At 50.9% G+C, this 24,313-nt stretch overlaps 1 protein-coding gene across 17 annotated transcripts in view; it reads left to right on the forward strand.

Annotated features, from left to right (window-relative positions):
* NF2 (neurofibromin 2) overlaps positions 1 to 24,313 on the forward strand; it is a 38,754-nt gene that overhangs the window by 13,354 nt on the left and 1,087 nt on the right. For 7 of the 17 annotated variants that reach the window (XM_026076561.1, XM_026076552.1, XM_026076562.1 and 4 more), the window contains exons 5-15: positions 1,944 to 2,012; positions 2,429 to 2,511; positions 3,403 to 3,478; positions 3,789 to 3,923; positions 6,197 to 6,271; positions 7,394 to 7,507; positions 9,520 to 9,642; positions 10,020 to 10,237; positions 11,190 to 11,295; positions 15,955 to 16,085; positions 17,665 to 17,824. In XM_026076561.1, coding sequence (XP_025932346.1) covers positions 1,944 to 2,012; positions 2,429 to 2,511; positions 3,403 to 3,478; positions 3,789 to 3,923; positions 6,197 to 6,271; positions 7,394 to 7,507; positions 9,520 to 9,642; positions 10,020 to 10,237; positions 11,190 to 11,295; positions 15,955 to 16,085; positions 17,665 to 17,824 — 1,290 coding nt within the window. Of the gene's footprint in view, positions 1 to 1,943; positions 2,013 to 2,428; positions 2,512 to 3,402; positions 3,479 to 3,788; positions 3,924 to 6,196; positions 6,272 to 7,393; positions 7,508 to 9,519; positions 9,643 to 10,019; positions 10,238 to 11,189; positions 11,296 to 13,182; positions 13,280 to 15,954; positions 16,148 to 17,664; positions 17,825 to 19,549; positions 19,610 to 21,544; positions 22,468 to 24,313 lie in introns of those variants that run through there. The other 10 variants (XR_003255295.1, XR_003255296.1, XR_003255293.1 and 7 more) reach the window with 10 other exon arrangements.

Consider the following 24,313-nt stretch of genomic DNA (forward strand, 5'->3'; position numbering starts at 1 on the left):
CACTCAGCACAGCACTTTCATTAATGATGTGCTGATTTCCATCTTTAGAGGCAAAACAGCCTGACATAGGCTTGCATCCGATGTTTGCACCTGAAGCAGTCATTTGACTGAGAGCAAGGCTGGTTTGTACTGCCGTTGCCCACCTACCTGAAATAACAAAGTAAGCGCGTGGGGGACAGAAATAAAAGCTTGTTTCTTTTCTCTAGTGCTGTGTTCATTTGGGGAATTGCTGTGTGTTTTCCCCTCTAGCCTTGCACTCAAACCACCCACACCGCTGTTGAGTGTTGGAGGGGTTTCAGGTTTTAAACAGCAAGGAGAGGCATAGACTCTAGTGAAAAACACTTTCCTGCAGAAAAACGATAATGTTCAAGAGGTTTTTCCTTTTCTTGTCCCTTAAATGCAAATCATTGCCGTGAGGCAGGCCTCTTCAAATCATGCAGCGCTTCAGCACCCAGAAAGAATGCTTTTGTTTGTTTTTGTTTTTTTCCAAAACAGCTAATACTCTGTGTTAATAGTTTGGAACTGAATATACACTTATTTATGCAGGGCAACGTAAGCCAGGTGTATGAATGATGTGAAGACATCTTCCACGTGTAAACAGAAATATTAATCACACAGCTCAATTAACAAGAGCTAAATTTCCCTGACAGTTTTGGAATAATGATTTAATTGAAAAGGGCTTTAAAGATATATTTGCCAAATCACTTGAGCCAACATATACTGCAATACTTGGGCCGTTTGATTTTTTTTTTTTTCACTTGTGAATAATTAATGTTCTCATCCAGCCTCTCTCGGTACAAACATTCCTTTGGGATGCAGCAGTATTTTCACGACATGAAAATCTCATAATCCGTACTTAGCCTTGGATCTTCACAGCAGATCACAACAAAAAATAATTGCGTTAATCCTATTTGCTGTTCTTTTTATCACCCTGAAGTGATTTGTTTTCTGCCTGTCCAAGGTTACTGGAGTTTTGTTGTCTCTGCCAGCGCTGCCTTTTCATTGCTGCTCCCTTTTGCCGTGGATTCAGGCAACGCATCACTGCGATGAGCACCTGCAGGCCTCGGGAGAGAGACACTTGCCTGCTGCCGAGCACCCTCCTGAATGAAATCCACAGCGTTTTTGTTATATGAATTGAAAGCTGAGTCGGTGCTGATTGCCGCATGCTTCCTTTGCATCTGCGCTGGCTCTGGATCAGTATTTGCCCCTTTAATCCCTGCTTGTCTGGTATGAAACATTGCTCACTGTGCTGCGCAGAGGACGTGTGGATGGGCTGGCGATGCTGAGCGCTGGTTTTAGCGAGTGACATCATGCTCCTGGCATGAAAAGGAGATGGATTTGGAAAGTTTCCCGACTTTTTACATGAGCACTGGGTCTGTCTTGGTCTCGGTTTAAAAATTGTTGCCCTTTTGCACTTTCTGAGCTGAGGCTTTTCAGAAGAGCAGGGAAGGAAAGGCTGTTTCCCCTGCAAAATGGCTTGAGAAAGCAGTGCTGTGTCTTGTATAACTGGGAAATGCTGTGTTCGAAATCTCCTTCGCTAGATTAATGAAAATCGCAGCATTTACTGTGCATGCCTTGCGTCCATCATCCTCTTAAACTTGCTAGGTTATTTGCATTGCTGGTTTCCAATCGGTTCCTCCCCTCCCACCCTGTGTGGGAGGTAAATTCATTTTCACGCGTGCCGCAGGGACGCTCAGCCTTTGAATCTGCTAATAAGTCGTTTTATTTCTCGATCATTTTACACGATGCTCAAAAAGATTTAAATCTAAACAAGCATAAGGAATTATTGGGTGCACTCACCAGGTCTGAAGTGCACCCAGTCAATCCCTCAGGATTGATTTGTAAGGGTGAAGCAATTTCTTTTTTTGTTCCCCCCTTTTCTTTTTTTCTCCTGGCTCATATTGCGAATGCGGCATCAGTGCAGTGTCTGTGCTTCTTTTCAGTACGGCGACTACGACCCCAATGTGCACAAGCGAGGCTTCCTGGCACAGGAGGAGCTGCTGCCAAAGCGGGTAAGGGGCTAAGCAGAGCGCAAAGGTGAATTTCCAGGCTCGGTGGCTGTTTGGGTGACAGCCTGTCACAGAGAGGGGGTCTGTGGTTCTGTCTCCCTTTGCAAGGCAACTGGTCCAAAAAGATGCGCGGAGGGAGGAGAATTCAACTGCTTCCTGAAATATTATAAGCAAAATACAAGCACGGGTTTTCTTTCCAATGGCTTTCCCGGTTGCATCCTGCAAGGTACCAGGGTGATGGGAGCATGGGGGAATGAAAGAGCCGGGCTGAGCTCACCCAACGGAGAGGAGCTGTCAGCCTGGCGGGCTGATGGGACGCTCGGGAGGGGACGTTTGAGGGATTTCTGGCTCATTCGCTGGGTGAGGAGGCTGGCAAGAGCAGCAGCGTGACTGAGTCTTTTTCCCTCTGCGTGTCCCAGGTGATAAACCTCTACCAGATGACTCCAGAGATGTGGGAGGAGCGAATAACGGCCTGGTATGCTGAGCACCGCGGCAGAGCGAGGTGAGCATGTGCTGGTGGCGCCCGCGGCTTCGCGACGGTCCTCTCACCCAGAGAGTCTCAGCAGCTTCGGCGGGCGATGGATGAGCTCTGTGAACCGCTTCCCAGGGGTTGCACTGGACAGAAGGGAGTGTAAAGACAGAGCTGAGTTTATCCAGTGAAAATGTGGCTTGTGTTGCCTGAAACGGGAAGCTGCTTTGGCAACTTTTTTCCCTTTTCCCAGCCAAGCAGCGTGGCAGATGTATAATGTAAAGCCAGGACGATCCTGTTCCGATATCATTATTTCAGCTATGAGAGTTGCCTCAGAACTAGTTAAACTGTGCAAAATTTCATGTGGATTGGATTATATCAAGCTCACGTTTAAGCCTGTAGAATTTAACTTCTTTTCCCACGCAGAAATAAACTGTCCCCTAGAACCGTGTCCCTGCAGGAATACAGGACACCTGTGTGACATTCTATGGGTAGGGTTAATCCTGGCAAACCTGTAGCAGACCCAGGAGGGGCAAAGCGCTTTCTCTGGTTGCTCTGAACGTGTCCTGCTGCCCAGTGCTCACTGATGGGATCCCAGGGAGAATTTAGGACTGTTGTTAAGCAGGGACCCCCAGCTAGAAATTTTTTTTCTGTTTAAGGGATTGGAAGATGAACCAAGCAGGGCCTGAAATGCTGCATTGTGCCAGGCAGGCATTAACAGCCATTAAGATGCCAGCAAGCTATAGGCCGGGATTTGCTGCTGGTCTTTACTGATCCTGCCAGCAAATAAGGCTTGACCTATGCCGTAAAGACAGTCGGGGTTTGAATGCACCGTGTGTGCTTGGGATCAGAAAGAGCAGCTGTCTCGCTTTCTCTGATGCTGGCAAACATCTCTAACTGCCTTTTTTTTTTCCTGTCTGACAGAGATGAAGCGGAAATGGAGTATTTGAAGATAGCTCAGGACTTGGAGATGTATGGAGTGAACTATTTTGCAATTAGGGTGAGTGCAGGTGGCGGGTCATGTTTTCGAGGCGTGCTGAACTTCTCGTGTTAGCCTTCTGCATTGCTGTAAGATTGCACGGGAGGAGCCTTGGAGAGCCTGCAGACGTGAGAGGTGGCCACGGTGTGCTGTGAGGGTCACAACCCCGGTACGATTTGCCTCTAGCTGCCTGGGAGGCAGAAGCGCCTTTAACACACAGCACTGCAGGGTCACTGCTCAGGGCTGGGGGAAGCTCACAGTGGCTCAGCTAATGTCAAATCATCCCTGAGTCAAATAAAAGGGTTTTCTGCTCTTTTCTTTTCCTCTGTAGAATAAAAAGGGCACTGAACTGCTGCTTGGAGTCGATGCCTTGGGTCTTCACATTTACGACCCAGACAACAGGCTGACCCCCAAAATCTCCTTCCCATGGAATGAGATCCGGAATATTTCCTACAGCGATAAAGAGGTACGGCTACGTCTGCCCTCTCCCCTAGGACCACGACTACAATTGAAATGATTTCTCTTAGCTCCCCTTTCTGCTGTGCTTGCTCTCACCAGCTTAGCTAAGCTCAGCCTCTCCAATAGAAACCTTAATTTTAAGGCTTTCTGAAATTTTCCAGAAGTGGGCATGCAAGAGGTTGACCATGAGCTATTCTGTTTATTGCTAGAGTATGTACAAACCCTCTCTTTAACTGATTCAAAAGCAAAATTGCTGTTGATGTGCTTAGCCCAAGTGTCAAAGTTCAGAAGGCAAGATCCCTGTTTTAGTGCACAGAGGCTTCTTGTATTGTTAAATATAGTAAAACATATTCCTGGCGAGAGGAGCTCTTGCGTCTTGCCATATCATTATGTCATTTTGAGCTTTCAGACTGCCAGGCTGGGCATGACAGCTGGAATTTTTTTTTAGGAGGTTGAGTAATTTAAGCCTGTTATTGGATAAACTTCTATTAAACCCAAAATATAAATACAGATCTCCTGAACTGTTGGTCACCAAACCTAGCTGAGAACAGCAGGAAAATGGGCTGTGGAAGTGCAACTGATCTGTTGATTTTTTCAGTCTGTGAGAACTGCCCAGAGAAAACTAACTGCCTTTATGATAAGGAAGAAAATCAGCTTTTTTAATTAAATTGTTTTCCAATCTAAGCATGGTATTGATCAGGGTGAAAGCTAAAGGTTTCTCACCAACTGCGTTTATTGTAGGTCCTGGGAAGTTCTGTAAGGAGTAAGCCTGTGGTGGAGTTCTCGCTCATTTTCCTCCTTATAGCTAAAACGCTCTGTAACTTAGCAAAACAGCCCAGCAGCTAACCACTTCCAAAGCCTTCCCCCCTGCCCCCCCCCCCCACGCACACAATAGGTCAGTGCAGCGAAAGCTGCCTGATAGCACTTTACCTCTGAAACCTGAGGATTGAAGCCTCTGCTGCCAGGCCTTGACACAAGACAGCAGCAGATCTTTCTCTGGGGGAAAGACCTGCCATCTTCTATCAGGTCAATAATCTGCCTGCTAAGATGACCGCAAGTAGAGCTGACGTCATGGTAAACAGGCTAACAGCCAGGCATGACAGCTACAACAGAGGTGTTTAATCTGCCGTAACAAGTATCAACTCTTAACGTGGAGCCAAAACTCCTCTTTGGCATATTCTCATTGCTGCGAGCAGTGACTCGCGTGGGTTGTGCTGGGGCCGAAGTCCAGGGACGTTCGTGCACGTCTGCCTGTGCGAAAGCCTGGAAAGACTGGCTCTTAAACTGACAAAACACTGCTGGGGCGCATTCTGCCGAGCCCTTTTCAGGCAGTGCAACGTGTTGACAAATAGGCCAGGTTTAATGGATACAGACTGCCTGCTGCAGCGCTCTCTCTTCAGCTGGTTATTTTTGTAGTTTGTGGGGGAGTGATGGAGTATGTGCCTGCCTTCCAAAAAACGCAATGTTGCAGAGCACTCAATCTCCCGAATTATCCTCTTGTTAGTCCCGAGTCATCTCTCTATCCAGGGGCTGTATTACCAAAACTCTTGAATATGGCGGTGTCACCAAATCCTCTTGAGAGAATCATTATGGGGAAGTGCTTTGACGAAGGTGAACCCAGGACGTGGCTGAAGCTGCTCAGTTGGTTCATTAAGTGTAAATACAAGTCAGAGCGAGGGCATAATATTTTAGATTGAAGAGCCGTGTGGTAACACGTCTGAGTTTCTGGAGAACAAAATGCACAGAAAAATCCTGCTGGGGAGCCCTGGCGAGTGGAGATGTCCATGGGATGGATGACTGCTCCTCTTTCTGTGTTCCTCATTCAACCTTCCTCCCATCTGTTGGGTCACTGAGCTGGTTCTTCTAACGTCCTCCGTGCACGTGTCACAATTTTCTGCAGCGCATTCTCAGTTCCCTACAGCTCCCAGGAGAGCAGCATCTTGTTTTGGTTTGGGAGGCAGGTGAGCTGCCCCTGCCTGGTGCTGGGTGCTCTGCAGAGGGCCCCAGCCATTGGGCATCACAGTTTGTAGGTGGCCGCACTCTCTTTGCATTGCCTGGCACTAGCATTTTTTGGACCAAAGGAATAGTTGTCTCTTGGTTGCCTTCAATACTAGTTCTCTTGCTCAGCTGAAAGCCACGGGAAGAGCTCTCACTGTGTTTGTCCAGCACAGCTGATCTCCTCTGAGCCAGGGCTTTCGGTAAGACTTTCATAGCTGCATTTTGATTAAACCTCCGGCTCCCTGATAACTCTCTTTCCTTTTATTTTTTTTTCCTTTTCAGTTTACGATTAAGCCGTTGGACAAAAAGATTGATGTTTTTAAATTCAATTCGTCAAAGCTGCGTGTGAATAAGCTGGTAAGTCTGCAGACAGAGTGACTCTTATTGCCTGCAGCGGTGGTTTCTGTAGGTGGTGCAAGACGATGTTCTTCTGGGGCTTTTCCTTCAAGCTGTTGGAGAGGCGTGCGGGAGCTGTGCGCTGTCCCCGAGCAGCACCAGGAGTATTCAGAAGGGAAAGGGGGGACGTTCCTCATGTGTATGAGATGTAGGGGACCTTTGGCCCTGTGGGCCGTCCTGTGCTTCACACGCCACGGGGGAGCGGGGCTCCTTCACAAAGGCAGAGCCTGTCTGCAGGTTTCGTTCTTCCTGAGCACACCAGGTTCGTGGTGCCATAGTGCCTGGGACTCTGGAGGAGGTTGGTTGTGATCTGTGGAATGGAAGACATGTGAATCAGACTCTTAGAAAAGAGTCAGAGTGGAGAAACTCATTTTTGTTATGGAAAAGTAATCTCGGCTTTTATTGCCCTGCATACACCCCACTCTTTGCTAACCTCCCTTTAGCATTGCCACTTCTCTTGCCCTTCTCCTCTGTAGAGGGAACTACACCAGTGCTCAAAACCCTTCAGCAGAGGTACCTGAAGGCCTCCAAGGAGGGTTTTGATCAACCTTGTGTTCCTGTGTGGTCCTGCCCAAGATAAAAAGCGTTTTCTTTTTTTTATATATATATATTTTTTTACCACAATGCTTTAAACATCCTGTTCAAAGAAGGCGCAAGTTCATTACAAACCTAAAAAAAAAAAGGGGGGTGTGGGGGGGAAGTGAGGCAGGGGGAGTGGTGAGAAGAACAGTGGAAGTGGCCAAAGCTGTAGAAGTCTGTTTTGTTATTGGGACTAATGCCTCCTTGGGGCTGGTACAATATTTGCCAGAACCGTGCTGTGCTACCAGCACATGTAGCAGAAGAATGGTCTCTGTGAAGAGCCAGTAGCCAAGGAAATGGTGTTTGGCGTGGGGATTAGGCTGTGCCGCAGCTCTGGGCTCCTTACGTGGGTGCCAGAGCTGGTGGAGTTTGAGATCAGTGGCTGAACGTGCCTATGAGCACTGAGCCAGAGCAGTCCTAGATCTTTGTGTCGGGAGCCCAAACCACCTCACTGTCACTGTGTCACAGCAGTTTCTCTCCGCTCTCTGCCCTTGCTCGGAGCAGATTCTCCAGCTGTGTATTGGGAACCACGATCTCTTCATGAGGAGGAGAAAGGCAGACTCGCTGGAGGTGCAGCAGATGAAGGCACAGGCCAGGGAGGAGAAAGCCAGGAAGCAGGTGAGAGACATCTCCTATAACCCAGCTGTGAGCCAAAATGAGAAATGCAAATGTGCTCAGAAAGTAATGGCCTCCAGAGTGACATCCACCACATGGAGCAACTTTGAGGGAAGGTCTGGCTGAACATCTCGTTTTAGTGGCCTGCTCCCTTCTCACCAGTCATTCTTGACTTGGCTCCATAGGCTGACGGCAGCCTGGCTGCTGGGGTCCAGCCCTCATGCTCAGAGCAAAGTTGGGAGGCAAAGGCTACACTGTGTCCTGTAAGCGTGTGCGCATCCTTCCTGGCCTCGTTTTACTCCTGGGCTCCATAGCTGGAAAGTCGTCAAGGCGTGGAGTAGCTGGTTGTAATTAAAGCAGGGCGGTGAGGGGAAGATGTGCTTTGCTGTAGTTCTTTGCCTCGTTTTCTAATTGCATGGTGACGAAATGCAGGCCAGCATTTCGGGGCATGCAGCCTGCATGCTCATTGGTGTTGGCCTCCTTCAGCTGCTGCAGGTCAGCCCAGACAGCTCTCTGGAGGCAGCAGCGTGTAGCCGATGAGCGTGTATCAGCAAATTGTACTGCAGGAATCCTTGTTTCCTGCTCTTAGACCTTTTCTGCTCACTGAAGCCCACACAGCTAATCTGAGCACTGCTGTGTAGAATATAAATGTCCCTTGCGCAGTAAAGCCTCTAGATAGCAGCAGCAGAAACCAAAGTGGAGAGTTGCACCAGGAGGTTCTTACACTCAAGGGGCTGTTAAAACCTGCTTCCCTTGGATTTGGGTGTGTCCATAGAGGTGCCTGCATGGTGCTGGAGTGGGATTGAGGCGCTCGGCTGGGCTGGAGATGTGACATGGCTTGCCCTGAAGCAGTTCTCCTTCCTCTAGCTTCTGGGGAGGATGGTACATGGGTCCCCGCAAGGGAAACCTCCCTGGCTTCACTGGGGAAGCACTGTTTGCCTCCAGCAGGAATTCCTCTGGGCAGCGAGGACTTGGCCTTCATGGAACAAGAGGTCCTCCTTGGAAGGAGCGACGTGATGCCCAAGTGCTCGTGGCATCAAGGTCAGGTGTTAGTCTTGTGGGTTTCTTTGATGCAGTTGAATGACGCAAGCACGAACTGAGATCTTGCCCACAGCTGGCTCTCGGGACTGCTGGGAGAGGTGAGGGAGGTGACTGTGGGCACTGAGAGTGAGTAGGAGTTTATCATGTCCTGTGAGCTCTCGAATTCAAGCGCTTGTGCTGAACAAGAGGTGTCAGGCTCCTTGTTAGGCAACCTTCTCCTGAGGTGGCCACCACGCTCTCTATTGTGCCCTCTCCATTCTCCCCAGGATCTGCAGTAGTTAAATTATTTCCAAACAGCCCTCTTGTATCAGGAGCCCATACAACTTCTGTATGTGGCCGTTCCGTTAGGGATGTGGATCATGATGATAACAGATGAGGAGAACCTTTCACAGAAGGAAGTAGAGCTGTTAGAGCAGTGGGTGCTTCCAGAGTGCAGTTGGTGTCCGAGGAGCAGAGCAATGTGTCTTGCCATATTTATTTGTCAGTCTCTTTTGGGAAGAGTTGGCAGGTTTCTGGCACGCTTTGTCTCGGGGAGAGCTTAAGCTGGTCCTTAAGCCTGGTCTGGGTGTCTGTTCAACTTGCTTAAGTAGTTCCAGATGTACCTGGAGCTCCTGGGACCCGGCTTGCTTGGATTTGCCTGGTGAATCAGAATCAGGAGGATGCTGTCTGGGGACTCAATGCTCAGCCAGCAAGTCGTCCGCAGGCAGCTCGTGTGGCGGCACCGCAGATGAGCAGCAAATCAGGGATGTGTCAGGAATGCCGCTCTGCAAGGCAGCAGGATGCTTGCTATCGCATGATCACAGTGTGATCAAATCTCCTGTGTTTACTGAAGTCCCCGTGCTGTCGAGTGGAGATCAATGAGGAAGATGCCATGCAGTCCTGTGCTCTGACCCCAAGTAGTGAACCTTTCTTGTCCTGCAAAAAGCTTTCCTAACATGCATCATTTCTCACTTTCCCTGACCCTGTTTTCCCAGATGGAACGGCAGCGCCTGGCCCGAGAGAAGCAAATGAGGGAAGAAGCTGAGCGGACGAGGGATGAGCTGGAGAGAAGACTGATGCAGTTAAAGGAGGAGGCAACGATGGCCAATGAGGCTCTGGTAGGTCTCCGGGAAGTGGTTTGCCGCAGCGTGGCAGCTGTTCCTGACTTTTTCCATGGCGGAGGCGTGCTGTGAATGTCCTCGGGCTATGCTCCCTTTGCTGCCAGTGGACAGTGAGCAGGAGGCTGGGCAGAGCTGGCTTCATCCAACTGGCCTGTTGTGGCAGGAGAACAATTTGGGGCAGAGCCTGGGCACAGCCGGGTCTTGGCTGGGGACCACTCCACAAAAGGCTGCAGCTTTCCTGAAAGCAGGGGGGACTCCCTGGGCCACAGAGGCAGTGCAGAGCAAGCAGCTCAGGGCCCTGCGCTGGAGGCTGTGACCGCATTCGGGGTGCCAGTAAGAGCACACTTGACGGTTTAATGTGCATTAATTCGCAGATGAGGTCTGAAGAGACGGCAGACTTGCTGGCTGAGAAGGCCCAGATCACGGAGGAGGAGGCCAAGCTCCTGGCTCAGAAAGCAGCTGAGGCTGAGCAGGAGATGCAGCGAATCAAAGCCACGGCCATCCGGACAGAGGAGGAGAAACGGCTGATGGAGCAGAAGGTGCTGGAGGCAGAGATGTTGGCACTGAAAATGGCCGAGGAGTCTGAGCGGAGGTCAGCGGGTAAACCTTGCAGCTGCCTCCGTGCCTTGCTTTCCAACCCCCTCCTGGCAAATGAGGGCAACAGTGGCTCATGCCTCAAGTTAGTCCGTGCAGCAGTCTGCAATGAGCCCGTGGCCTCCTGTGCCCGTACAATGGCAAGCGGCCCCAAGGTTTGGCCAGTTCCTTTCCGCTCTGCTGTTCGCACCTCTTGCGCCCTGGCAGCGGCAGCTGAAGCCAGCTCTGTTTTTGGGTGTTTTCTGCAAACACCCACTGCATTCAGCAGTGTTTGACAACATTAACAATGCTTGGGTTTGGGTTTTTTTCTGGACATTAGATCTACATTCATTATTCTCCCTTTGTCCCCTTGTTTCCCTCTCAGCTTTTTGCACCTGTGAGGTCTCTGTTTCAGGCCAGCCGTGACAGCTCCCTCACTTCCACAATCCTGTGTGTTAAAACTGGTGTTTCTCTCTTGCTACCAGAACCAGGTCCCACTGTGCATTTAACAGTGAACAAATTAAAGATCACATTTGTTTCCTTCCAACAGATTAATCCTTTCCATGCAAATGTGCTCGGTTTCAGCCCCAGATGAACACTGTCCTCATCCGTCTCTTCTCTGCCGTGATCACTGACTTGCAAAATCTCCCCTCAAATTTCAACCCAGCAGAGAAGCTTTCTCTGTCCTTTGGTTTTCCATTGCAGGGGATTCTTGGGAGCTCTTAAGGTTCAAGGGGAAATATTAGTGTTGGAGTTGCCCTCCTACATTTTGGACTTTTGTGCTGTTGACTTAAAATATCCCACATATCAGCAGCTCCAGCGTTTCCCTTGCTCAAACGATCTCTGAGTTGAGATCTGTCCTGCGACAAGACCTAAACCTATCCTACATCTAGACTGTAACCCTGCTTTTCCATCTTCTCATTCCTCAATTTTGATCTGATATTCACCATCCTTGCTGTTTTCCTTCGTAGGGCAAAGGAGGCTGATCAGCTAAAGCAAGACCTTCAGGAGGCTCGAGAATCTGAGCGGAGGGCAAAGCAGAAGCTTCTGGAGATCTCCAGCAAGTCCTCGTACACAGTAAGAGCGATCTGCATCATCATCTGTTTCCCACCAGTAAATGTGACCTCTTCTGTAGCCCGGAGGAGTCTCGTGTCTTTGTGGTTCCCTCCCATCAGTGTAGGGGGTATAAGCTGTCTTATTGCATTGCTTAGCAGTATTCAAAACTATTTTGCAGTGTTCGCCCTCCTCATCCAGGCACCCTGCCCAGCACACCACTTTGCTCTTTCTTTCTTCCCATCTATCCTGCCTCATCCTACAAGAGCACGGGAGCTGCCGGTGGAATTAAAAGGCAGCAAGTTTTAAACCAAATTTAACAAATATGCCAGAGCCGTGCTTTTTTGGCCGATGGAGCGTCCCGGCTCAGTGATAGCCTTTAAAATAGGGTTAAATATTTATGAAATGTATGTCCTTGTTCATGGTAGATAGGATAAACATTGTTCAGAACCTGTAAATTCATTCTTCAGGCCTCAGCCGAGCCCTGTGCATCTACGCACTGGAAAAAAACTTCCTTGCAGGGAGATAATTCCACAATTGCCCCTGAGGAGGGTTTCACACCTTTCTCTGAAGCATCTGCCGGGGTCCAAACACCAGACTAAATGACCGTTGCTCCAAGTCTGTCTGGCAGCTCCTTTCCTCAACATTTCTAATGGTGCTGTGGGGCCTGCAGGAGCCCCTCAGTGCTCCCCTCCCGGCAGCTCCTGCCTGCCGTGCCTGGCAGCTCTGCCGCATCTCTGTCCTGCAGGGTGATGGGGGAAGAGCTCAACGTCTTCGGGAATAAACTCAACAGATGTACGTGGGAGTTATCGAGCCATCCAGCACTGAAGTTTTAATTTGTACCTGCAGGCTCCTTCCCCCTCTCCTCCCGAAAGCTGCAGGGAGCAGCTTGAAGAGGGTTTGAGATGAAGTTACTTCTCATCCCGATTCTCTGAAGTTCCCTGCAAAAATGCTCAGAAGCTTTTAAGGAATTGCAGTGTTTGAAAAAAGTTCTAGCGTAGGGGCCCTCAGTCAGGTCTAGCTGCCTTGGTGCTTCCTTGTCTTTCGAGTGCCCTTGTTTTACTGCCAGTCACTAGGTTTCTGGGATCCACCAGTTCTTTAATTCTTCAAGCTTGCACATGGGTGGAGGAGCCTTATTAGACACCTTCCAGGTCCAGGCTCCCTCCTGCTGCCTTGTCCATCTGCAGTCAGAGCAGCAGAGCCATGGTTGCTGAGCTCTATGTAAATCTCTGGGGCTGTCCGTGCTTGTCAGTGTATTCCTGCCTGTGGTGTTACAGGCTAATTACGGGGGATGTTTTCACGATTGCCTAAAATCCTTTAAAAAAAAATCCACCCCATCAGCTGCATCTCTCTTGGAGGGGATCCGTGCTGCTTGCAGACACATGCTGCATCCTCTCCCTTCCTGCGAGAGTCTTGGCCTTCCGGACACAGCTGCCAGGGCCGGACAAGGAGGGAAAATGCTTTTTTTCCCTCCCCAGTTAGGTGGCAGAGTCCCTTCCTGCGCCTCTCATAGCCCGGGAGGAGCGCCATATCCCATGGCCTCAGCAACGGTTATTTTCCAAGCGCAGCAGGCTGTGGATGTGGCCACTGTGTCAATTCTCTCCTGCCGCATGCGTTCAGGGGCAGGCGAGCGACATGCTCCGAAACGCTGTTCCGGTGCAGCACTTCGGCAAGCCAGTGTCAGGCGAGCATGCATCCGCCGCCAGCGCAGAGGGATCTGGCGGGGCGCATGCAGGTGGAGGAAGGGAATGAGCCTGGAGTGGCCAGAGGGATGGAGGCATTTGGAAAGCTGCCTCTGGGAGGCTGCTGTCCCTCCGGCAAACGGCAGCTCTGCCAAGCCACGCCGTACCCCAGTTCTTCCCCTCCTTAATGAGGGTTTAACTCTGAGCTTGCTCTTTCCTGTTATCCCAGTGCTGGAGTTACGCGGTCCCCTGGCCCTGAGAGCCAGCCAGAGCATCCCTCCTGGAGAACACGAGCAAGAGCAAGGGAGGAGTGGGGGGATGAGCTGCAGAAAAGGCAAGAAATAGTTTAAAAATAAATTTTTTGCTGACTTTCCTGTCCCTTATACCAGCTCTTTAAGGCTCGTTTAGCCCAAGCTGTTTCAGCAGCTGGTACAGGAGGAGGAAAGGGAATGTGAATCCACGTCTCAGCAGCCGCGATCCCGTCTGCCCCCCTTGCCTCAGTGATCCACCCCGACCTGTCATCACTGCTATCATCACCACCTGATACATCTCATTTCAATGTCCTCCTCATCGTCTTCATTGCCTGTCAGGTCCTGCTCGTGGCAAGTCTGAAGGCTGTCACCTTGTCTTCGGCTCACTTGAAATAATAAGCGGTTGTCAGGCTTGCCCAAATTCCTCATGCAGCAAAGTAACGGTGCCGGCAATCGCAGACGCTCTCCCCGCGGGGAAGCCTTGTGCCGTGCCTTGCTTGGTGCTTCCTCCATGTCTTCTGGCTTGTTTGCTCCGTGCTCTGGAGGGGTGGCTGCTGCTGGCACAGCTCTCGCCTCTGCTTCCTGCCAGGAATCGCTTTAATGCAGTGCTGGAGCGATGCAGTTTGTGCTGGCTGAGGAAGCGCAGAAGGGAAAAGATCCGTGTCCCCTTAGGGAGCTGCACCTTGAATAAAATTGTTGGTGTTATGTGCAAGATTTGCAGGATTATTGCAAATGGCAGGGAAACAGCAGGGAAACGCTTTGCTCCAGAGTGCCTTTGAGAGCTCTTTCCAAGCTCTGACTCCTTCACCAATTTTCTCCTATTTCTTGCTGCTTCATGAATGTGTTGCTGAGAAAAGGGGAGTGAGTGGTTGTAGTAACCCTGACAAATTGCCGTGAGGACTTAATGGTTGCAGCACCTGCAATTCCTACTCCAATGATGATGCTGTTGGGTTTTTTTTATTTTTAACACAAAACTGTAGACTCGTACTGAAAAATTGTTAAAGGGTGTTTTAAGGCCAGCAGGATGATTGTGGTTATTTAGCTCGCCTGCACAGCAGGGAGCACAGGACCTCACATAACATGGCCGCGAATGCCCGCGTGTATGATACAGCAAAGGGGCTTGAATGTCAATGCAGTGCGGGTATGTGAATCAGTTAAAGCGCTTAGGCGGATCCGTCCCCTTTCCTCGGAGACCGGGGTTTCAGTCCTTGGCTGCCCCTTTCCCAACAGGCTCCAGAATTAATGCAGATGCACTCTTTGCTGGCAGCAGTTGAAAATGGGATAAGAAACAGTGTTTTCCTTGTAATTTAAGTCTACCTTAGCTGTCACATGCAGCATCTCGGCTTTGGCTCTGCAGGGAGAGAGGTGTCATCCTGCTCAAGCATGCTCAGCTGGGGCTGAGCCCGGGCTGCTTGCGGATTTGAGGCGGGTGGCGAAGGATGTTGTTGCACAGAGCAAATCTGGCAGATCTGGGTGCCCTTTTGAGAGCTGGATGATATTTTTCGTAACCAAGTAAGGACTCGGTGTGCCGGCAGTCATTCCAACTTGGACCCGTGGCCGTCTGAAGCTGCTGTGCCGCCTTTGGCATGTGCCGCGGCTGCGACCTCCTATAACATACTGCAAGAGAAGAAGCAATAATTTAAGCCCGGAAGCTCTTCCTCTGCTGGTAATGAGCCCATTTATTAGAGCAGCAACAGAATTTATGACTGAGAGCAGGGTCTTTTTATTTATTTATTTATTTATTTATTTATTTTATTTAGGCAAAGAGAAAAGCCAAGGGCCTGACAGCGGTTGAGATATCGCAGCTCTTTGCAGGAGGACGAATGTCCCCAGTCTGCGTTCAGCTGCGATTTAAGTGATTCCCTGTGTTACCTCTGCATTTGCAGTCAAATCTAGCAGTGGAACTGCAAATCACTGCTAAGCAAAACGTGTATTGCACATCTCCGTGTGCCTTACCAAAATTGCAGTCAAAGTTAAACCCTTGAGATTACACTGTCCTTTGACCATGCTTTCGGGAGCGCTGGAGCGCAGGAGCGCAGGACATGACTATTGCACGTTGACCCCATTCGTAGCTCGCTCTTTTTTAATGTAATTTATTCTTAAAGAGCTGCCAGATGTCTTCCAAAAGGCAGCTTCTGGCCAGCACTGCTTTAAGTGACATGGTGGTGATAACACCTGGACTTGACAAAATTTCAGCGGTAGTTCTTGAAGGCAGATAGTTTAGTCACCACTTTACCACTGCTAAGAGCAGGCACCCGGAGGGGCGATAGATGAAGGTTGAGGAGCAAATTGGGAAGGGAGCAGGGGGATCTGCAAGTCCCGTCCAGTGCTGGAGACCTGAGACTTATTTGCTGCTCTGCTCCTACAGTCCATGAAGTATTTGCCGACTTTTGCATTAAAAGATCTGAAAAGTAGCTGCTTAATCTGTCCTGTGGAAAGTTTGAGCCTGCATACCTGCTTCAAAAAGAAGTAGTTGTGGGCCCTGCTGCCTCAGAAAAATACATGATCCTTCCCTTCCCCAGTGCAAATAATGAGATCCTTCCAGTTCAGCACAACATAAATACACCCAGCTCCAAAAAAAGTATGTTATTACCTGTGTGAGCAACAGGTTGTGCTTGTTAAAGCATTAGGAAGCAGCTCCTTGCGCTGCAGGCTTCAGCATTATTCCGATTTCACTCTTCCGTTACAGAACATCTATTGACAGAAACACTTGCATGGCCAAAAGTGATTAATTTGCCCTCTCTCTTTAGCAGTCTGTGAACTCCAGTACAACAGCGCTGCCCCCTGACCTGCCCAGCTTCAACCTCATCAGTGAGAGCCTCTCCTTTGACTTCAAGGATACGGACATGAAGAGGCTTTCAATGGAAATCGAGAAGGAGAAGTACGTGACGGGCTTTCCACCTGTTGGGCTTTGGTACTGACCTGGCTCGCTTGCAGTAAATGGTACCGTAGCAGGGCTGAACGCGACTTTTGCACTCCAGATAAGCATCGGTTTGAGGTGAAAGGGGGAAAAATCTGTTAACAGCAGTCCGATGGCTGGTGCATTGGGCTGTCCGAGGCTGGCGTCTATGTGTTTGCAATATGTCCAGGCCACGTAAAGATAGTGAAAGTCCTACATTAGGGATTAACCCCTTTTTCTTTGAGCCTGGGGCACATTTCTGTATAAAAAAGTGTGCGCAGGCAAGCTTGGAGGTGATTATGGGCTTTGATCTGCATTTCCTGCGGGTGCAAGGGCAGCCTCTGAAACTCTAAATTTAGCAGAAATCAAAGCAGAACGAATTTTAAGCTCTTTAGCAATAATACGCTTTGTCCATTGGGGAACAGAACAAAGCTAGAAGGGATTTGCCGTAACACTGCGGTCAAAACTCCCTGGGGCTTGAAGGAAACTCCCCCGGATCCCACAGGACACGGGTTTTTGTGCCTCTGGTCATGACCCTCACCTGCGTCTGAAATAACAGAGTGCTGGTTTAGGGACGAACATTAAAAGTTCTTCCTAAAGCTGGAAAAAAAAAGACTGAAGCTAGGAATAGCAGGAAGATCCCTGTTTGTTTTCTATACCTAGGCTGCTAACTAGGGCATCCCACTTTCCTAAGCAGGAAGATCTCAGCTCAGCCGAATGATAAAAGCAATAGCATGTTTTTGCTGACTTCTCCAGGAGTACTCTTTGCTCCTCAGGTGCTGACATAAACTTCACTACAAATTTCCACCCTCTGAAAGGGTCCTTGTGCTGGCACTTTCGCTTAAATCTTCATATTTAATTGGAAATACTGACTAGCACAGTGGGATTTTTTTTTTTTTTCCTCTGGTAGATGCCTCATCACGGAAGGCAGTTAAGGCCAGGAGCCCTGAGAGCGGCTGATTTTTTGGAGCCCTCTCTCTCAGAGATGCTGTATATCTTTAAGGCGCCTGATATTTTGGAGGCAGCACTCGCTCCCACACCTTTCACAATCTAAATCCCTCTAAAACATGCGAAGTCCATACGTCAGGTTTGTTACTCGCCCTCAGAAAGTGGCCTGAAAGAATTCATGCTTTTTTTGGGAGCAGGGTTTGAGAGAGCTTGAGCAGCAGAGTAGAGCAATGCTGCTTAAATCAGGGTCCTATAGACAGAAGCTGCATAGTATTAGCCAAAGTCATGGTGGAGGTTCAGTTGAAAATGGGGAGACTTATAAATATCATCTGGCAGCCCTCAGCTGGCTGCATTTTTATAGTAACGCGACTTGCAGTTTGGTTCTAGGGTCAGCTGTCTGGGTCTTCTTTTCAATAATGAACAAATCACTGCTCAGGGTAGCTTAAGTGTATACTATAAACTAAAGTTGTTGGCTCCACACACCAGAAATGATGAAGATGAGGGGCGGGGAGGAGGGGGTTCTGTTACAATTCCATTATCGGCTGCTGCGGTATTATGTAGCCGTGTGCAGATGGTTGGTGCTAACCTCAAGCCTGTTTTGTGTGTGCGCTAGGGTCGAGTACATGGAGAAAAGCAAACATCTGCAGGAGCAACTGAATGAGCTGAAGACAGAGATCGAGGCACTGAAGCTGAAGGAGAGAGAGACGGCGCTGGATATATTGCACAACGAGAACGCCAGCCRAGGCAACAGCAAGCACAACACTATTAAAAAGGTATCCGAGGGCTCTAGTTTATATCTCGCCTGATGAAACCCTTTAAAAGCCACAACAGAATTGCCCTTCCCTTTGGTTTAGTTTTCGCACAAAGCGTTATAATAAAATTGTTTGATCTGGGCTTTCTTCCCGGGCTGTTTAGCTCCAAACCAGGGTACAGAGCATTTCAGCTGTTGCTGCGTCCCATTTTGTTTGACGCAGCCCAGGTTGGCTCATGAGTGCTGGGTGAAGGGACGCAAAGGCCTGGAGGTTTGAACCTTAACAAAAGCTGGACAGAGCTGCTGTGAGAAGAGATTTGCTACCCTAGTGATCCCAGGAGCAGGAAAAACCCTAACTCCTTATTCCAACTGTACCGAAAAGGCATTACGAGGGAACAGACTTGAGCTCGGCTGGTGCCTAATGAGGGGGAGAGCGTTCCTGATTTATGGGCAGGAAAAGCCTCCTCTTCTCTTTCAGTCTGTTCTCAAGTAACCCGTCGTGAAGTTGCAAATCCTAACGGCGAGATCTTTCCCTAGTGCAGCTGGGGGACGTGTCTCTTCCTACGCTGTGGCCCCTGCAGCCACTTGCCTCTCTAAATGTGCTTGCAATTAATACTGGGCCAAAAAGTTAGGGTGATGGGCTCTGCTAGCATGGGCAAGGTCTGAATAAAACCCCTTCTTTAGTTTTGCATCCAGCCCTTTTTCTTTTGCTTGGCAGGCTCCGCTGTTCTCCCACAGGAGCTAAGGGGCTGGTGATGCGTCTCTAACCTGCACAGTGGGATGTAATGGTCAGCTCCCGTTACCCAAAAAGGCTTTTGTCCAGACTTCTTTCCAGTGACTGTTCTTGTGAAAGACACGGAAATCTGCAGCTGGGTGGCACACTTGGCAGGGCTGCAGCTTGTGGTGACAATAACGGGTTTTAAAAAACAAATCCTCTCCTTTGCGCTAGTCCCAGCAGAGAGGTACATCTGACGGGGTTTGAAAATACCCATTTGTGCTGACTTTCGTGGTTGAGAGTTTATGATTGTTGAATTGGGGCAGGGAAATGCAGTGAACGGATCTTCCAAGTCTGCCTGCGCTAGCCCGGAGCTGTTTGAGTCCCTGTGCCTCCTGCGGGAGGGCTATAAAAATCTTCACAGCCCCTTTTGTCTTCTTAAAATTAGAGAACGTTTCTGCTCCCATTAGATTTTTGTCGCCACGCACAAGCGTCCACAGTTGCAACTGAAAATGCTAAATTTTTGCTTTTGCCAGGAGCTTTTGAGAGGAGTTTGTAGAGGGTTGACGGTCCCGTTTGTCTCACTCGAAGGTGGCGAGGCGATCAGGCAGGCGTCTGTCAAGGCACCATCCCCGTAATTGGGACTGTGCGGCCAGTCTTCACTCCCCTGGAGCTGGCGCCTTGTCCTGTCCCCACGCTCTCGCAGGGGGCCAAGGCTCGCACGTCTCCACTGCAGGAGCAAAGGCTTTTACCTAATAGCGGATCACAGGAGAATACAGTTGCAGACTGCTTTTGTTCCTGCCGGGAGGACTTTGGTCTGTCTGGTTGTGCTGGAAAGGGCAATTCAAGAGGCTGCAAATGGAAAAGCTGACGGGGTTTTAGCAGTGCTTAACTAACGCYAACCCCCTGCCTCACCTGGGAACCTGCCGAGCGTTTCGGCGCTCTGGCCGAGCCCTACAGACTGCACAAATGACCTGCTGTTACTTGTATCACAGAGGACTTTGTTTTGTTCGTTTTATTTTGCCGGTTTAGCCTCAAGCCCAGGGCAGAAGACCTATCTGCATTTGAGACTGCCGAGCAGGTTACGCCAAGGTACCCTGCGCGCGGTGGTGGGATCGCTGGCTGCAGCGCTAACCCGTGCATGCGCTTGCCTGTGGCCTGCACTGCACTTGCCAGCCCCGTGCTGCTCCTCGCACACTGCGGCCTGGCATTTCGTCAGCGCCCGAGCCCACTCCCCGGCACTCAGCACCCTGCCCGGCTCTTGCTCCATCGCTGGCGTTCATGGCTTCTTCACTTTTGCACCTGATCCTCCACGCTGGGGAGCGTCTTCCTTGTCAGGAGCTGAGCTGGCAGCCGTGGATGCTTAAATAATTAACCATGCCTGGTTTTGCTCTGCTGCCAGTGGCTGGGAAGCTAGCAGAGGTACCAGGCAGCCTTTGGAGATTTCTTTAACGAAGTAAAGCAGGGCCTTCCCCCCTTGTTGGCTGCAGAAAGAAAGTCAGGATTTAAAAAAGCAAAACTGACAGCATCAAGCCTCCCTCTCTTGCGTTGCTGCTGCTAAAACTGCCGTAATAAGTTAGGAATTGGCACCTCTGTCTCAAAGCAGGGCAGCGCGTGGGTGCAAAACCAGCCTTTGCTCGTTGACAAAGTAGCAAATGCAGGTAAAGCAGACGGCTGAGGACAGCCAGCATCCACAGGGGTTTCTAGGGTGAGACTGCAGCTGGGGGACTCCGGGGAGCCGGCACTGGGTGTTTGCCACCACTGCAGATGCCTATCCCCAACTCGGGGCTCTCCTCTCCTGCCTGCAGCCCTGGAGAGCTGCAGCTGTTGGAAAAGGGGAAGGTTTCCTGTCCACATCCCTGGGTGCCGAATTAGTCCCTTTTCCTGAGCTCGCAGGCACTGGCCCCTTTTTAAATGACTCAAATCGTTGCACTTCAGCCAGGTCCTTGGGGGAGACAGTTTCTCAGTCTGAGCATTGGCTGAGAAAGTGTCTGCTCGAACTCGCTGGCGGCGCCCACCTGGGAAAGCAGTAGCGTCTGTGCGCAGGAAGGGAGCGGGCAAACGTGGCTGGACCCGTCAGCTTGGCAGGGATGTGTTAGCGAAGCGCTTTCCAAAGTTGTCTTCATCCCCAGGGTAGCTTGTGCTGGGCTTGGCTGCGGCACGCTGCTCCTCTCCCTGTGTCTCCTGGTGGTTTCTGCTCTGTTAACACCCTGTCTGTCCTTCCCAGAAATTGCTTTCCTTGAAGGATTTGGCTTCGGTTCGCGTGTCCAGGTGTATGTGGAGAAGTGGCTTGCGTGCCTTTAGAGAAGATGGGGTTGGAGATGGGTTTTTGGTTTTTGAGGGGGGTTTGGGGGGTTTTTTTTTTTGCTCTTGATTGCAGTCTCCAGGCTCATGGTGCTTGTGCACCAGCAGGGTTTAGCGAGCCCCAGGCTGAAAGCGGGCAGGCTGCAGACGCCGTGGCTTTGGCGCCTGCCTTTGAAGACACCTACTAAGTTTTGCAGTTTTAAGTACATTTTTAACATGCTAATGCTTTTTTTTTTTACGGATTGCCTCCTCCGGAAGCCGTGCTGGTGTGGGCTGGCTCGGCCCCTCTGGCCCGCTCAGCTTTGGCGGGGTTGTCGCTCACACTGCAGTAAAATAGGAAAAAAGCCCGTTTCGTCCTCGTGTCCTCTGGTGGAAACCTCTCTCAGGATGGGCTGCTGCTCACAGATGTGAACGCAAGCAGGCCTTTCATTCCCCTTGCTTTCTTCTTGCCCTGTTATGCTTATTACTGGGATTTAAACCCTTTGAAGGATCCTGGCACGTAGCAAATCTCCTGCTCCCAGACAGGCAGCTTCGTCCTTCATCTGGGACGGGGAGAGCCAATGCTGGCTGCGCCATTCCCAGCTAATCCCATTCCTTCACAGTGTAGCAGTGTCCTGGAAAGCCGGCAAATGCAGGTTTTGTCCATCATTGAGGTGCTTGGGGTTTTTGGGGAAATACAGCAGGAGTTTGGGTGGGCTGCTGCAAACTCGAGTTATTTTTCAGCAATAGGCCAGTGTGGACTTCTTGCATCGTTGGGCCACAAATAACGACTCTCTACCACCTTCCAAGTGTCATGAGGCGGCCGAGCCCTTGGGATGTCCTGGAGGCTTTCAAGGGGACGTGCATTGTGGCAGCTGGCTTCTGTCTGCGTTTCCCAGCTTTCCGGTCCGTCTTACCTTGCTAGGGTTCCCCTTGAGGACTTCAGCAGCTCTGGCTGTGTCTTCTTGTGGTCACCGATCTCCTGGAGCCTGTCAGGCTCAACTGATCCCCATCTGGGACCCTGCAGGCTCCTCTCATGGAGCAGATCTGCTTCACTCCAGCTGGGCCAACGGAGCAGCATGGCCTCTGCTGAGGAGGAAGAGGAGGAGGAGGAGGCCATCGTGCTGCCCCCAGGCCTCCTCCCGGAAAGGATTTGACCAGCCCGAGAAATACTTTGCTCTGGGCAAAACGACAGGAAGGGCCGGACAGAGGCGAGCGGCGCAGAGCAGGCTCAGCTGCACCGAGGTGGGTCCGGTCGCTCGCTGTGGATGCTGTGCTGGCAGCGTTGGGCCAGCAAGTGCCTTCACCAGCGCTCCACATGCCAGGAGGCAGCATCCTGCCCGGGCTCGCCGCGCAGATCCGTGGCTGGAGGCCATATCCCTGCTGGGGCGTTTTATTTCTCACCGGCCGCTCGCTTGCAGGCGAGGTGTCGCCTTCTCTGTGCCACCTTGGAGCCAAACTCCCTGGCGGCTCAAGCGGGACCCAGCAGCCTCCTTTCCTTGTTTACGAGGAGCGAAACGAAAGCGAGAGACGGCAGGGCTGTCAGCTATTTTGGGGCCGGCCTTTGAAAGAGCGTTTCCTCCCAGCGCAGCATCAGCGTCTCTCTTCTAAACACCCTCATCAAAGCACTGGAGGCTGCGAAGAAGAGAAGAAACGAGAGTGTGGGAGTAAGAGAGACCAGGAGAGAGGGCGGCAGGGAAAAGATGCGGGAGGCTCTCACCGAAAAAATAAACTTCACTTGAAACGTCCAGGGGCTGGCGAAGGCTATTACGGCATGCGACGGGGTGGGAACGCAGAGGCTTTAGTGGCTGCGACGGGGTGGGAACGCAGAGGCTTTAGTGGCTGCAGTGCCCGATTTACGGCCTGGCAGGAATGGGAGCTCTCTCTGCGGCACGGGAGCAGGGCGCCCTCTCCGGGAGCCTGCCCCAGCCGCAGTCGTACGCCAAAGTGCCCAAGAAATGAACATTTTTTTTTAATTCTCTCTGCTGTCGGACTGCAATGCTGGCGCGGAGGTGGCCGCTTTTAATTAAAGGCTCCTGGTTGCTGGGCAGGGAGCAGAACTCCCCCCCCCCAGGGAGCAGGGGGCAGCTGGCACCGTCCGGGGGGGACAGACAGAGGCGATTCCTGTCCCTTTTGCCAAGGTCTCCTGAGTGCCGGTGCAGGCGAGAGGATTTGGGTTTTTCTGCGTTTGTTTTGCTGTGGCAGCAGCAGCAACGTGCCTGCGCTGACTGGGTTAGCTGCTCTAAAATGGCTTTGGCTATGAGATGTGGGGTTCCCCCCCGGCCAAAAAAATCACATAAATCCAGCAGCCCTGGGTAAAAGCAAAGCTCCGAGAAACCCCCAGCTCAGCAAAGGGCTTGTGCACGATGCTGTGTTATGCATATTTCTGTGCATATATATATTTATTTATGGTGCCAGTGGCAGGAGTGCAAGGTGTCATCAGTCGGTGCAGCACGGCTGGGCTCTGCCCAAGTGATGCTGGAGAAAAATGAGAATAAAAAGGGGGGAAAAAAAACAGGGAGGGAGTTCTCCCTCGGGGCCCGGTGTAGCAGCAGTGCTGGGCAGGCGGTGCAGAGCTGGGAGCCTCTGAATTTCTATCTTTATTCACGTGCCCAACTGCAGCCAAAGGTGGGAATGTGGCTGCTGGAGCGGTTCATCGATGCAACCTGTGTTGGCTTTGCTCTTAAAAAAAGCAAAATCTGGGTGTTTTGTGCTGCCTGGTCTCGGCACACCCTGTCCTCACTCGGGTCCTGCCTCCCGCTCACTGGCACTGAAGTCAGCGGCTTTGCAGCTCCATCGCAGGGCTTAAATCTTACCCTACCACCATTCCTGTCTCAGCCAAACGCCGGTCCCCAGCAGATAGCACGGCTTAATCTAGCAAAACGAAGCTTCCCAGTTAGCGCTGGCCAAGGCATGCAGGGATCGAGCAGCTGGTTGCACGGTGGCACTGGGCCCCCACTGCTCCTTTCAGGGCTTGTCTTTCAATAGTGCAATTTCTTCTTGGGCTGAGGGTGTTAGGAAACGGTGTTGTGGCTCCTACCTGGGGTATTATTTTTAGTGCAGCTTCTCTAGCACTGTGAAAAGCTTTCACGGGCTGGGCTTTCCTGGCCCTCAGAGCTTTACAGATGCTGCTCTGCAAAAACGAGGGATCCTGAAGGTAAAGTGGAGCATCTCCTGCTCCAGGATTGAGATTTTGCCTTCAGGGCAGGTAAAAATCTAAGGAGTCTCGATGCAAGAGGCTTTGCAGGAGCCTCCTGCATCCCCACCACCGGGGCAGGGAAGAGAGGAGCACAGCTGATATTAGGGCTTTCTCCACATGCTGGGGATGTGGCCCTCGGTTCCCATGCCGGGGCTTTCAGCTCTGGTCCGAATTGGTCCAGGCAGGATCGGCTCCTTGGGGGTATCACAGCCCCTGGCTTCGATTCTGCAACGATGCTGCTCAGGGTCTTGGTGCTGAGTTGATGTGTTGCCCCTCAGCCCCCTGTACAGTGCAGGAAAGCGGCTGCAGAAGCA

This window comes from Apteryx rowi, unplaced genomic scaffold, assembly GCF_003343035.1.
Source record: "Apteryx rowi isolate R43461 unplaced genomic scaffold, aptRow1 scaffold_434, whole genome shotgun sequence".
NCBI lineage: Eukaryota > Metazoa > Chordata > Aves > Apterygiformes > Apterygidae > Apteryx > Apteryx rowi.